The sequence below is a fragment of the Ranitomeya imitator genome, chromosome 6, assembly GCF_032444005.1.
Source record: "Ranitomeya imitator isolate aRanImi1 chromosome 6, aRanImi1.pri, whole genome shotgun sequence".
Lineage (NCBI taxonomy): Eukaryota > Metazoa > Chordata > Amphibia > Anura > Dendrobatidae > Ranitomeya > Ranitomeya imitator.
In genome coordinates, this window is record NC_091287.1 from 511,590,247 (window position 1) to 511,605,347 (window position 15,101).

Consider the following 15,101-nt stretch of genomic DNA (forward strand, 5'->3'; position numbering starts at 1 on the left):
CTTCCTCGTCCCCTTCTGGTCACAGTCCCACCGGCTTGAGACCAGTGGGGCACCAGGGAAATGTCCTCACAGGAGCTGCAAGAGGTTGAAAAACCTTTTTTAAAGGGATGCGATCATAAAAGAATGACCTGTTGTTTTTGTTTTTTAAATTGGCTATGTTTTTATATTTAAAAAAAAAATTAGTAATCTTGCAGTTCTCACACCGGCCACTGGGTATTTTTTAGACGGGTATGTCCTGTCCTTACAGGAAGTTTTCAGCAGGCTCATTATAATCAGGGGCAGGATGGCAATGACAGGTAACACCATTATACTGAGCTGATAACACAGGATCCACCAATCATAATAGGCAATGTCACAGCTCCCCCTTCCTTTCACAGTGACTTCTGCAACACGCTCTTTAACCCCTTTCTGACATCTGACGTACTATCCCGTCGAGGTGACCCGGGCCCGTATGACCATCGACTGGATAGTACATCATATGCGATCAGCCGCACTCACGGGGGGAGCGCGGCCAGGTGTCAACTGATCACAGCTGACATCCGGCACTATGTGCCAGGAGCAGTCACGGACCGCTCCGGCACATTAAACCCACGGAACACTGCAATCAAACATGATCGCAGCGTTCCGGTGGCATAGAGAAGCATCAGGCAGGGAGGGGGCTCCCTGTGTGCTTCCCTGAGACCCTCAGAACAACGCAATGTGATTGCGTTGTTCCGAGCGTCTCCTCCGTTCTCCTTCCTGCAGGCCCTGGATCCAAGATGGTCGCGGAGGTCCTTCCTGGTCCTGCAGGGAGGTGGCTTGTGAGCGCCTGCTGAGAGCAAGCGCCGACTTGCCTCCTGCACTGCCTGTCAGATCGCTGATCTTACACAGTGCTCTGCAAAGTATCAGATCAGCGATCTGACACTACTTAGTGATTTTCCACCCAGGGACAATGTAAAAAAGTTTAAAAAAAAAAAAAATTGCTGTGTAAAAATATTTTTTTTAAAATGCCTAAATAAATTAAAAAAAAAAATTGTTCCAATAAATACATTTCTTTATGTAATTAAAAAAAACAAACAATAAAAGTACACATATTTAGTATCACCGCGTCCGTAACGACCCGAACCGACCTATAATACTGTCCCACTAGTTAACCCCTTCAGTGAACACCATTAAAAAAAAAAGAGGAGAAAAACAATGCTTTATCATCATACCGCCGAACAAAAAGTGGAATAACACGTGATCAAAAAGACGTAAATAACCATTGTACCGCTGAAAACGTCATCTTGTCCCGCAAATAACGAGCCGCCATACAGCGTCATCAGCTAAAAAAAAAAGTTATATCTCTCAGAATAAAGCGATGCAAAAATAATATTTTTTTTTTATATAAAATAGTTTTTATTGTATAAAAGCGCCAAAACACAAAAAAATGATATAAATGAGGTATCGCTGTAATCGTACTGACCCGAAGAATAAAACTGCTTTATCATGGCTCCCCCCCAAAAAAAAAAAAAGAAATGTATGAATTGCTGGTTTTTATTCATGAGTTATAACCTCATAAAGGGACAGTGGTTAGAATTGTAAAAATTGGCCCGGTCATTAACGTGCGAACCACTCTTGGGGGCAAAGGGATTGAATGCTTCAATACAAAAGATAGGATCGGGGTCTGAGCATTGTGGCTAGGTACATGTGTTGTTTCCTGAAGCAGGAAGTCTAAAAAAGCCCAAACAGCATATGTGAAAATTGCGAGGGTTTTTTTATTTTTTATGTATATAATGCAAATTTTGATGGGTAAAAAAAATGAACCCAAAAACCTAATTTTAACTGCTAGAAATAAGGATCTAAATATTTATTTCCAAAGCTTTTGTTCCTTTTTTTTCAACCACATCTAAAGAGCTGTATAGAACCTGTCCAGTGCACATGAGTAGGGCCGTGCCCGGAGTTCGGCTCGCTAACTTTGGGGTGGGAACACTTTGATTGCTCTCCTCATATTGTAAGTGCAGAAACTGATGGAATAATGATCCCTCCGAGCCTGAGTGTGCGAGGCGACATCTTGGCATTGTGCAGAGAGTCCTTCTCCGGCCCCATCACACACATACTTATCATGCCTTCCGTTCGCTGACCCGCGATCGCGAATGTGTCCCGCTGACGATATTTGCTGTGATTTCCATGACTTCCCAGCATTTCTGTGGGACCTTTTGTAGCTGTGAGAAATGTGCTTTGTCTTATCTCTGTGCATCATCCGGCGCGGTGACAACCTATTGTTCCCTATGATGGCACCTGTAATCTTTCCTGGTTCATGAGTGAAGTTCGAGCTGTCTGTAACCAAGATATGAACATTTAATATAACCTCACGGAAAGATTTTCTGGAAATGTTGGTAAAGTAACGTTTTATTTCAGTACCGTATACTGAAAGGACAGAAGTTAAGAATGCTATCCACAATGTAAAGGGTAGAGTAAGGTGAAGTGCACGCTGACTTTTCGGCTACTGACGACACCGCGAAGTGCACAGACGCTATGAGCACTAAAGGACGTCACATTTCTCCCCATACCCCGATAAATGAGCGCCGGTCGATATCGACACTAGTTCTTTAAGTTCCAGTGTTAAATGGTAGATCTGGGAAACGGCTTACATGGCTGATGTGATCGGTAAGCACTTGTGATGAGCGAACGTGCTCGGTTACGGTGTTATCCGACAATGCTCAGGTGCTAATAGTATCTTCGGCGTGCTCGAAAATGATGCTAAAGTCCCTGCTCCTGCAAGTCTCGCAGTTGGCCTACAGCCGCAACACATGGCGGGATTACCTAACACATTGCCAATCCCTGCATGTGTTGTGGCTGTCCATCAGCTGCGAGAATTCGAGCATAATTTTCAAGCACGCCGAAGACAGTCGGTTAGAACCTGAGCATGGCGGACACCACCTTATCCCAGCACATTCACTAGTAAGGACCAATCTACTACAAACCATAATGCGTTATGTCTACGTTTCGTCTCTAATTATTATAATTTCTTTCTTCATTCAAAGCCTTAAAGATTTGTTAAGGGCAAAGCTTATCGAGTGCGGATGGAGAGACCAGCTGAAGGCGCATTGTAAAGGTAGAGTCTCCGTTTTCTGAATGAGCTGTGGGTATAGATATTGGATGAATGTCTACCCCACCCACCCAGACGTTGGGGTCCGGCATGTTGGATTAGGATATGCATGATCCTTTTGTGCTCACAGGTCATTAGTTCTGAACACTCAGCACTCGCCAGTGTCATATGTATTAAGCCTCATTCAGATGTCCCATTTTTTTTGTTTTACCTATGTGTTCTATCCATGGGTTTTACTGATTAAATACATCCCCACTCAAGTCTATGGTGTCAGACATATGTCCATCTATTTTGTGAACTAGAACCACAAAAAAATCAAGAAACACGTCAGATGAAGATCGACCATACAAGTCTATGGGTCCGTGAAAAATCAGGCATCCTTGTTCTGTCCGTGATGATATAGAGTTTAGTGGATGCTTGGCAATTTATTATTCATTTCTGAAAATCGCTGATGGTAAAAGCCTGACACATTGAACAAACGCTGATCAAAATGATGAAAAACACCGAAAGTACAACTAAGCTGTATGAAGTGGTGCCAACCACAATGACCCATCAGTATTCTGTAACCACGAAGAGCTGGGTCACATCACAATAGTATCCAGGTGAACAGCTAGGAAACATAATGTAGTAATATTTGTCATACTCTTATGTATCGGTGGAGTCCGCTGGGGCCAGTGGTACTATAGTAACTCATTCATCACCTGTACTTGTATGTAAGCACCATTGTGTTATACCGCCTAAGGGCTGCAGTCAGTACTATTGCTACATATGGGATTCTCCCCACCTGTGTGATCCAGCACTGTTTACTACCTGACCGTATTGCCGCCTCCTGTTACCAGCTTAGCTGTACTTTTAGTGAGCTGAACCCTATTCATGACTCCATACCGGCTTCTTAATAGATGCTTTTCTGTCTCATTAGCAGATTGTTTCATATTTTGTGTATATACCTGAATTCTGATGAATTTTTGAACTTTTTTTTTTTAACCTGGTAGAAATGTTTCCCTCACCTTGCCTTTAGGGCATCGCACTTACTTGGCCGGACTGTGCTGTGCACTGATGATGGGCAAACACCCTGAAACCGCTTTAGTCATGTTGTTAAGAGGTCAAATATTGACTAAAGGTACCTTCACACTCAGCAACTTTACAACGAGAACGACAACGATCCGTGATGTTGCAGCATCCTGGATAGCGATCTCGTGTTTGACACGCAGCAGCGATCTGGATCCCACTGTGCCATTGCTGGTCAGAGCTAGAAGTCCAGAACTTTATTTGGTCGTCAGGTCGGCGTGTATCGTCATGTTTGACAGCAAAAGCAACGATGCCAGCAATGTTTTACATGGAGCTAACAACCAGCGAGAACGATAAGTGAGTCGCCGTTACGTCACAGGATCGTTCCTGCATCGTTCTGGAGCTGCTGTGTTTGACGTCTCTACAGCGACCTGAACAGCGACGCTCCAGCGATCGGCTCGTTGTCTATATTGCTGCAGCGTCACTGAGTGTGACGGTACCTCTACTTGGTTCACGTTGCCAGAAAGCTAATTTTCATACTCTTATCCTATTGAGTCCATACTCCTTTAAAAGGATTGTCCAGGCTTTTGCTAAAAGTTTGCAGTCACTCTGACTGCAGACTTCTGAATTCCCGCACCGTGCACCCTCCGCGCTGTCAGGATTCTCCAAAGTCAGAGGCGAGAGCAGGCAGTCACGTGACGGCCATTATGGGACTTGTAATCTTCCAGACTAGACCAACTGAGCGAGGCCATGCAGGAACTAGGGCTGGGGAGTCGATAAGCCAAACCTCCGACTCCTCAAATTTCATTACGCTGACTCCAACAGAATGGGCTCCGACTCCACAGCCCTGGCAGGAACATGGTCTGATCATACCCCAGCTCCTGGGCAGGAGAGGAAGCAAAAGAGTATACAGACATGACAGCAGGGGAGGAAGCAAAAGAGTATACAGACAGGACAGCAGGGGAGGAAGCAAAAGAGTATACAGACAGGACAGCAGGGGATCAGAAATTATTATTTTTTTTTTTTTTTAAATGTTCTACCTGCAAAGAAAGAATAATTTGATCCCCATGCTGTAATGTCTGTATACTTTTTTTACTTGCTCCCCTGCCCAAGAGCTGTGGTATGATCAGACCATGTTCTAGCACGGATAGACACGGCCATTACACAGTACACAGCAGGGGCACATGTATAAGATTATTTCAGCACAGGAACATTTTATTTATACACATCCAATTGTGGAAATTATTATTATTCCGAGATCTGTTGATTTAAAATTGTTTTTGTGGGAAACACCTTTAAGAAAATGTAATTTTTATATATATTCAAATATATCATATATAATCAGATATTACATTTACTTTCTATCTGTATATCTCACAATAGGATGCACAGAGTCTCTAAAGTGTGAGGAGCAGCAGTCCCATGTCACTGATCTGTTACTGCTGCCTTTAGACGGGGATCCAGCCCGAGCAAAGTGCAATGTGACCCCCCACGGCCGTAGCAGATGCATCATGGGACGTGTAGTCTGCATTAAGGGAATCAATATTGCAGACATCCCGGCTAAAACGGGAACTCGAGGCATACTCACAAACCATTACATTATTATTTATTAATGGCCTATGTGATGAGAAATTGCTGCTTTAATTAGCAAGTCCTTTACCCCTTTGCCGCCTCATCCCCCTATTTCTATAGATGGATCTGTAACTCACTGAATCTATTTAGGTCTCTGTTCATATTTTCGCTTTTTACGTTATGGTATTTTCTCCTACGCCTCATTGGGGGACACAGGACCATGGGTGTTATGCTGCTGCCACTAGGAGGACACTTAAGTTAAAGGGACACTGTCACCTGAATTTGGAGGGAACAATTTTCAGTCATAGAGGCGGGATTTTCGGGTGTTTGATTCACCCTTTCCTTACCCGCTGGCTGCATGCTGGCTGCAATATTGGATTGAAGTTCATTCTCTGTCCTCCGTAGTACATGCCTGCCCCGAGCTAACAATACCCCGTTATGTGCGGATTGTGACCTGGCCTCTGTGCAGCTGCCGCCAGTGCCGCCGCCGACCCTGCAGATTCTAGTCCCCCTGAGTGGGCCACTTCCTTGTCATAATCTATGGCATCCCTAGCCAAGGCAATTGACTCCCTCCGGGGTCCTCGCGGAGGACTCTGGCGGCGGTACGGATCCGTCCACCAGCAGGGGGTGTCCTCTGTCACTAAGGGATCGAGGTGCCAGGAAACGTACCCATGTCTCACCCCCCTCCCCCCCCCCCCCCCCCCCCCTCCGACCACGGGCGTGTTTGCTTTTCAGCATCCGCGAGCTCAGTCTCTCGTTCCCCCTCCTCCGGGCAACCGAAATGACTCTGAATATGAGTCCGAGGACTCTTACGTTCAGGATTCCTCGACTTCCCAAGAGACACTGGATTCTCTCATTGAAGCGGTCAACAAGACCCTGAAGGTGGACAAAGAATCCGTATCCACTCTGGAACACGCAGTGTCTTTTAAGAAGACAAAATGTGTCCAAAAAGTATTTGTCACTCATCCTGAGTTTAAAGAAATCGTACAAAAACATAGGGACCGCCCTGACAAACGCTTCATGGGGCAAAAGCCTATTGAAACCAAATACCCTTTTGCTCAGGAACTAATCAAGGACTGGCTGCAGTCTCCCTCAGTGGATCCTGCAGTATCGCACCTCGCTTCCAAAACGATCCTATCCCTGTCAGACGGCTCCTCAGTCAAGAACCCCTCTGACCGCCAAATTGACTACCTGGCTCGCTCCGTCTTCGAGGCCACAGGAGCGTCTCTCTTTCCATCCTTCGCCGTTTCTTGGGTGGCTAAGGCTATGGTCGCTTGGGCTGAGGTGCTTACCACGACCATCCAAGACAGTAATCTCCCTCCAGAGGCGATCAACCTGGCTAACCAGATAGCCCAGGCCGGGGACTTTGTAGTTAATGCCTCAATAGACGCGGCCAATTGTGCTGCACAGGCAGCCGCAAATGCAATTTCCATCAGAAGAGCCCTGTGGCTCAGAGATTGGCGAGCAGATTCTGCTTCCAAGCGTTCATTGACATCTCTAACCTATCAAGCTGGTCGCTTATTTGGAGAAAAATTAGACCAAATAATCTCGGACGCTGCTGGGGGGAAAAGTAAATTTCTCCCCCAACAAAAGCCTACCCGGCCGTTTCGGTATCAACAACAATTTCGATTCCGGCCTTTTCGCAACAATCCCAATTGGTCATCTACATCCTTCTCCCCCATATCAGGGCGAGGTGCGCGTGGGGACCGAGGCTCCCAGGTCTCATACAGACCTAACCGTAACTGGAAACCCAAACCACGGTTATCTGGGTCTAAGGAATCCAGATCCCTTAGATCCTCCACTCAATGATTCGTTGCAACATCCGGAGGACATCAACAAAGTAAGAGGTCGCCTACTTTTGTTCTGTCAAGCCTGGCTCTCGGTCGTCTCCGACGAGTGGGTCAGGGAACTGGTGTCCTCCGGATACAAAATAGAATTTTCTTCTCCCCCTCTGACACGTTTTTTCCAGTCATGTCCTCCCAAAACAGACAACGGCTTTTCTCCAGGCCATACGGGCATTACAAAGGGATGGAGTCATCATTCCAGTTCCCCAAGACCAAAGGGTTTTACTCAAACCTATTCGTGGTTCCAAAAAGGACGGATCTTTGCGTCCGATTCTAGATCTAAAACTTCTGAACAAATTTGTCAAAAATCGGTGCTTCAGAATGGAATCTCTTTGCTCTGTCGTCGCATCCATGGAAAAAGGAGAGTTCCTAGCATCCATAGACATCAAAGATGCTTACCTCCACATCCCAATTTTTCCTCCTCATCAACAATTCCTTCGCTCCGCTTTTTGTGAGGAACACTTCCAGTTTGTGGCCTTACCTTTCGGCCTCGCCACCGCTCCCAGAGTTTTTACAAAGGTCATGGCGGCTGCCATGGCCATTCTTCATTCCAGGGGAGTGGTGGTACTTCCGTACCTGGACGACCTATTGATAAAAGGCCCATCATACCCAGACTGTGAAGAGTCTCACGGTGGATACTCTTTCTCGACTGGGTTAGAAGATAAACTTAGAAAAATCCTCCCCGATCCCGGCTCAACGGATCTCCTTTCTAGAAATGACACTGGACACTTCCCACGGTCTGGTCATTCTCCCTCCAGACAAGGCCTTGGCCTTGCAGCGGGGAGCTCTGAGTCTATCCCGTCCAGTCTCCCACTCCATTCGTTTCAGCATGCACATTCTCGGGCAGATGGTAGCTGCCATGGAAGCAGTCTCATTTGCGCAATTTCATCTTCGTCCCCTACAAAATGCGCTGCTGTCGGCGTGGAACGGGAACCCGTCCTCTCTCGACCGCCGTTTGTCTGTCCCCACAGGTCAGACAGACCCTCAGGTGGTGGACACTGAAGTCCTCCCTGAACCAAGGAAAGTCCTTTCTCCCAGTCCGTTGGCTGGTGGTGACCACCGATGCCAGCCTCCTGGGCTGGGGTGCAGTTTTCAAACAGCACAAGGGCGGTGGTCCACTCGAGAGTCGCGTCTCCACATCAACATCCTGGAAATATGAGCTGTCAGACTAGCATTGCTCAGTCTTCACCATCTCCTAGCAGGTCACCCCATCAGAATCCAGTCCGACAACGCTACAGTGGTGGTGTACATCAACCGTCAAGGGGGAACTCGCAGCAAAACGGCCATGCACGAGGTGTCCCACATTCTCCGTTGGGCCGAAACCAACCATTCGCCCATCTCGGCGATCCACATACCAGGTGTGGAGAACTGGGCGGCGGAGTTCCTCAGTTGCCAGGGTCTCGCCTCGGGCGAGTGGTCCCTCCATCCGGAAGTTTTCCAGCAGATTTGTCATCGCTGGGGGGACGCCAGACATGGACCTTATGGCCTCCAGGCTAAACAACAAGGTCCCACAGTTCATTGCCCGATCTCTCGACCCACGTGCCATCGGAGCAGATGCCTTAGTCCTGCCGTGGCATCAATTCCGCCTCCCGTACATTTTTCCTCCTCTCCCCTTGCTACCGAAGGTCATCAAGAAGATCAGGGCAGAGGCGGTTCCAGTGATCCTCGTGGCGCCGGACTGGCCGCGCCGAGCATGGTACCCGGAACTGGTTCAGCTGGTCACCGACGTCCCCTGGCGTCTTCCAGATCGCATGGATCTTCTCTCACAGGGCCCGATTTACCACCAGAACTCGGGCCGTCTTTGACGGTCTGGCCGTTGAATCCCGGATTCTAGGCCAAGCGGGTTTCTCTCCCAAGGTGTCCTCCACCATGATCAGGGCTAGGAAACCTGTGTCCATGCGCAGTTACCACCGTACCTGGCGAATCTTCTTCGCATGGTGCGACGCACATGGACGATCTCCTCTGGCATTTTCCATTATTGGAATTTCTTCAATCAGGACTAGTCGGGTCTCACACTTAGCTCTCTCAAGGTACAGGTGTCAGCATTGTCAGTCCTGCTCCAATGAAAAATTGCCAATAGATTACCGGTTAAGACGTTCTTTCAGGGAGTTTCCCGTGTGGCGTCTCCCTACAAAATGCCTTTGGATCCGTGGGATCTTAATTTGGTCCTTGGAGCCCTTCAGGAGGTCCCCTTCGAACCACTGCAGGACGTCTCTCTGACCTTCCTTTCCTGGAAGGTAGTTTTCCTAGTGGCGATTACATCCATCAGGCGTGTTTCGGAGTTGGCGGCACTTTCCTGCCGACCTCCGTTTCTGATTTTTTCACTCAGACAAGGCAGTCTTGAGGACTTCTCCTTCTTTTCTGCCCAAGGTCGTTTCCTCTTTTCACCTCAACGAGGAGATTATTCTGCCTTCGTTCTGTCCGACACCAGTCCATCGCATTGAGAAAGCTCTGCACACTCTCGATGTGGTGAGGGCCCTTCGACGGTATGTCTCACGGACGGCTCCCTTCCGAAAGTCGGATGTCCTATTCGTACTTCCAGAGGGACCAAGGAAGGGTTCTCCCGCTTCCAAGGCTACTCTAGCCAAATGGATTCGATCGGCTATTCAGGAATCCAATCGTGTCAAGGGTGTTCCTATCCTAGCAGGGATTAAGGCCCATTCTACTCGGCCGGTGGGCGCCTCTTGGGCCATTCAGCACCAGGCGTCAGCACAACAGGTCTGCAAAGCTGTAACATGGTCCAGCTTGCATACTTTTACAAAACATTACCACATTCATTATCTATCTTCTGCAGACGCCGCCCTTGGCAGGCACATTCTGCAATCGGCGGTACCTTAGCTGTAGCCAGTGGTACATGGGGTATTAGCAGTTATTTTGCTCCCCACCCAGGGACTGCTTTAGGACGTCCCATGGTCCTGTGTCCCCCAATGAGGCGTAGGAGAAAAGGAGATTTTTTGTGTACTCACCGTAAAATCTTTTTCTCCGAGCCAATCATTGGGGGACACAGCACCCACCCTGTTAGCCTTTTGGCTTGTTGTTACCTCTTTGGTTTTGACATAGTTTTATTGTCTTTCGTTTAATAGTCCTACTGCTTTACTACCGAACTAGTTTGAATCCTGGCCAGTCAAGGGGTGTATACTGCAGAGGAGGAGTTAATCTTTGTGTTAACTTAGTGTCCCCCTAGTGGCAGCAGCATAACACCCATGGTCCTGTGTCCCCCAATGATTGGCTCGGAGAAAAAGATTTTACGGTGAGTACACAAAAATCTCCATTTTTACAGCAAGAATCGCCTCGTCTGCGGCTCTGGTCTTGGCTTTAAAAATATCAGAAATGCCAAGTAATATGTCAGCCAGGTCCTTTCACTTCTCGATCCTTCATATGTCCAGAAAATGTCTGCCTGTGAGATTTGCGCCGTTTGGTCCCTCTATCGTTGTTCTTTCCTGTTGCGCTCAGCTGGATCCTCTAACAAGTGTGCGTGTTCTTGTTCTAGATGTGATTAATGAGAAAGGACTTGAGCACGTCACCGTGGATGATCTGGTCGCAGAAATTACTCCCAAGGGCAGAGGTGAGTGATGACAACTGACTGTTCTGTGGCCGACCAGAAACCGGACAATTTTTTATTTTTATATTTTTTTTTTTTTTGCATTAGAGAAAAGTGAAATTGATATTCCCGTCTTCAAGATCATATCCTAATATGTAGTGGGTGTAATAATATTAGCAAATACCTCCAATTACAAATGTGGTATAGTTCTTCTGATTCGCTAGGTCCTCACCCCATGTGCAGGGCATTGTTGAAGCTTATGTATCCATGGTTACGTCCACCAACAGCTAACTATCATTATATGAATATCAAAAGACTGACCATCACTTCCAAACAGAAAGCGGGTGTGAAAAGTTGCCTACTAAGAGTAGCCGCCTCCATCTATAACCAACAAACAAAGTTACATACATGAAACTGGAATTATTATAACGACTCCAGAGCACATATTTAAACAAAGAAAAAAAGGGCAATTTTGCACTAAATAGCAGAAAAAAGCCACAACGCCTACACAAGAGGCAACCCACTCCATATTAACACTATAAACAGGAGAACCAGGAGTATAATAGGTATATAAATTTATTACAAATACAGGGTATAAATATACATACAGTAAGTGACGTAAGATGATAGTATATAAGCAGAGAACACAATATAAAGTGCAAGAAAGGATGGAAACACGGGAAACCAGTATCCACCCAGTGTGCGGGAGCACAAAAAAAAAAATCCAAAACAGTCTGATACAACAGACTGAAAATACACAGCGCTGCAGGAAGCCAGTAGTACATATAATAAAGTGACAAATCGTCACTAATAGTGAAATATTGGGGCTTACCGCAGATAAGAAGGGCTACACCGCACACCGGACCGGAACCAGGATAAAAAGACCCCCGACGTACGTTTCGCTTATTCCATATAACCGCTTTATCAAGGGGATCCCCTATTTCACTATTAGTGACGATTTGTCACTTTATTATATGTACTACTGGCTTCCTGCAGCGCTGTGTATTTTCAGTCTGTTGTATCAGACTGTTTTGTATTTTTTTTTTTTTTTTTTTGTGCTCCCGCACACTGGGTGGATACTGGTTTCCCGTGTTTCCATCCTTTCTTGCACTTTATATTGTGTTCTCTGCTTATATACTATCATCTTACGTCACTTACTGTATGTATATTTATACCCTGTATTTGTAATAAATTTATATACCTATTATACTCCTGGTTCTCCTGTTTATAATGAAACTGGAATTGCATCACTGCTCTAGCTAATAGGGGAAAAATGAAGATACTTGGCATATAAATTGGCCAATTCATGTGTGCCCAACAGCCAAGACAAGGTAATCCTCTTTTTGGAAATGTAATTATTATTATAGCGCCACTCCATGTGAGGAGGGGTATACATAATAAAACAACAAGTACAGCGATCGTAACAATACAAGTCACAACTGGTACAGGAGGAGAGTACCCTGCCCGCGAGGGCTCACAATCTAATGATTCCTCTCCTGGCAGTAATGCAATTTGATTTGATCTATTTTATGTTTACATGTTATAGTGCTACTGAGTGCTACTTTATTTGTTATGTATGGAGATGACTACCCTTACTATGCTCCTGTACACAGCAGTTTTCTGTTTGGAAGCGACTGTCAGTCTTTTGTTATTTATATATGGGGTCCCTGACTGAGCTCTCCACCCATCAGCCTGAGGCTGTTTTTAATCACAGCCGGATCCTACCTACCCATATACATGTAGATTATCAGCCCAAGAGAGGAATCGCATTAGATAGGTTCCCAGCAAAGAGGATCACCTTATTGCGGCTGCGGGGCACACATGAATTGGCCAATTTAGGCCCTAAGTATTTTCATTTTTATTTTTTCTTATTTTCAAGTGCAGTAATGCAATTCCAATTTGATATATTTCATGTTTACATGCCATAGATCTATACACTGATACTTTGTCATTATGAGTGGTTGTAACCAAGGATGCCGAAACTACTGCAATGCCCTGCACATGGGGTAAGTAACCTAATGAATCAGAAGAACTATACTATATTTCTAATTGGAGTTATTTGCTAATATTGTTATTACACATTCTACATATTGGGATCGGATCTTGAAGTTAGGAATGCCCCTTTAACTACTGGACCAAGAAAAAATGAAGGAAGTACTGATCTCACATGTTCGTCTCATTGTGTTCCTGATTACAGTAATTTTCCAGTTTTATCATTAATCATTTTTGGTATTTGTATAGACGCCTATAGCGAAGCCCCAAACAGATGTTTCTTAAACCAATTTCGCCATCACAATGCGGTAAAGTGTTATTTTCTGAACTAAAATGTACATGTACATCGTGTTGGTGGAGCAGGTTCAGGATCTGTACCGTCTGCATCGGGAACTAACTGCCATGTACACAGTATATGAATTTGGAATAGCTGTAATCGTTCTGACCCACAGCATAAGTTTAATACTTTTATTTCAGTAAACAATGCATCATTAAAATACATAAAAAAAAAAAAAAAGCAGAATTGCTGTTTTGTTTTTTCTAATTCCCATAAAGAGTTAATGAGATATATTGTATGTGCCTCTAAATATCGCCATTGGGAAATACAACTCGTCACACAAAAATCAAGCGCTGATACGGCTTTGTTGGAGTGTGACAACAAGAAAATGATAAAAATGCTTTGTCCTAAAGGCCCCAAATAGACTGTTGTGAATATTTGAGTCGGCACAAGTCCTTATCTGATGCAGAATAGAACTGCAACTGCTCATCTTCCTCCTCCTCTGCTAGAAAACGAAAGAGCTGTTAAGGCAATGTGTGCTGGGAGATTTTGAAGCAGAAACTCTCAAAAACTTTTCAGCTTGTGCTCTGAAAACTCAGCAAAAAAAAGTCTGAGTGCCATTAGTATAAATGTGACAGTCCGAAAAACCCTTGTCTGTGATTGGTAAGGCAGGTCCACTTTAGGCCGAGTCAACAGCCGGGTCAGCCCCCTTTTCTGCCATGGCCGATGCATAAACAGAAAGTTTAGCTATTGAAACGAGCAGTCGGCCAGCCCCCTTCACACACAACACACATCATCACAAGTTAGAAGTGGAGCTGATCGCTGAAATTCTGGTCACTTTTGGAAATAAGAGTACATTCGTAAGTTTGAGGAACTTGTACTAATAGCACATTTATACATACACTTTTTTTGTCTCAATGAATGAATTTTTTCCATTTTTGTAGATTGTGAGCCCTCGCGGGCAGGGTCTCTCCTACTGCACAAATTGTGGCTTGTAATGTTTAAGATTATTGTACTTGTCTTTATTATGTATACCCCTCCTCACATGTAGAGCGCCATGAAATAATAATAATAATATTTGCAGACATGCGTCAGTCTAATCATTGTCCCCTTCTTCTCTCCAGCCCTGGTGCCTGACAGTGTGAAGAAGGAGCTGTTACAGAGGATAAGGGCTTTCCTCGCTCAGCATGCCAGTCTTTAACTTCATTTGCCTATTTTCTTTTCTAATGTGATACGTGGGGGTTTTTTTTGCACAATTTGTTCTCCATTTTCAAGCTGTTTTTTTATTACATAATTTGTAGCATGTCTTGACCAAATAAAACGTTGCCAAATAAATGCGCTGTTTTCTTATTGAAAAAAAACGTAAGAGCATCACTTCATGTCACTGATGTCGGTGAGTGAAATGGAACAGTTTTTCATGTTTGATAGTGGATGTGATCTCCCCAGAAGAAACTGTTCACTCGCTGTCAGCATGGAGGAGAAAATGTACAAGCCGAATTTTTTAGCACTTTTTTTAAATTTTTTGTGTGGTGAAAAGACCCCCCTCGGCTTATACATGAGTTATTGTCCCAGAAGAAGGCTGGGGAGGGGGAGCAGCAGGTTACAGGAGGCAGGAGTCGGCGGCTGCAACCAAAGCCTGTGCCCGCTTCTAAAGAGAAATGAATATTCACTGCACTTGCAGTGAATATTCATTTCTCTTATAGCGCGTACAATGTCAGCCACAGCCGCTGGCTTCCAGCAGCTGCCGGGCTATCGTGCTACTTAAGAGTTATGAATATTCACTTCTCTCCACTCCCA

At 45.3% G+C, this 15,101-nt stretch overlaps 1 protein-coding gene across 1 annotated transcript in view; it reads left to right on the top strand.

Annotated features, from left to right (window-relative positions):
• The window catches only part of ENY2 (ENY2 transcription and export complex 2 subunit), a 29,369-nt gene extending 14,730 nt beyond the window's left edge, over window positions 1-14,639 (top strand). The window contains exons 3-5 of the mRNA XM_069731787.1: window positions 3,006-3,076; window positions 10,985-11,059; window positions 14,429-14,639. Of these exons, the coding sequence (XP_069587888.1) occupies window positions 3,006-3,076; window positions 10,985-11,059; window positions 14,429-14,505 (223 nt within the window). The 3' untranslated portion in view covers window positions 14,506-14,639. The remainder of the gene's footprint in view (window positions 1-3,005; window positions 3,077-10,984; window positions 11,060-14,428) is intronic.
• The last annotated feature ends 462 nt before the right edge of the window (window positions 14,640-15,101 follow it).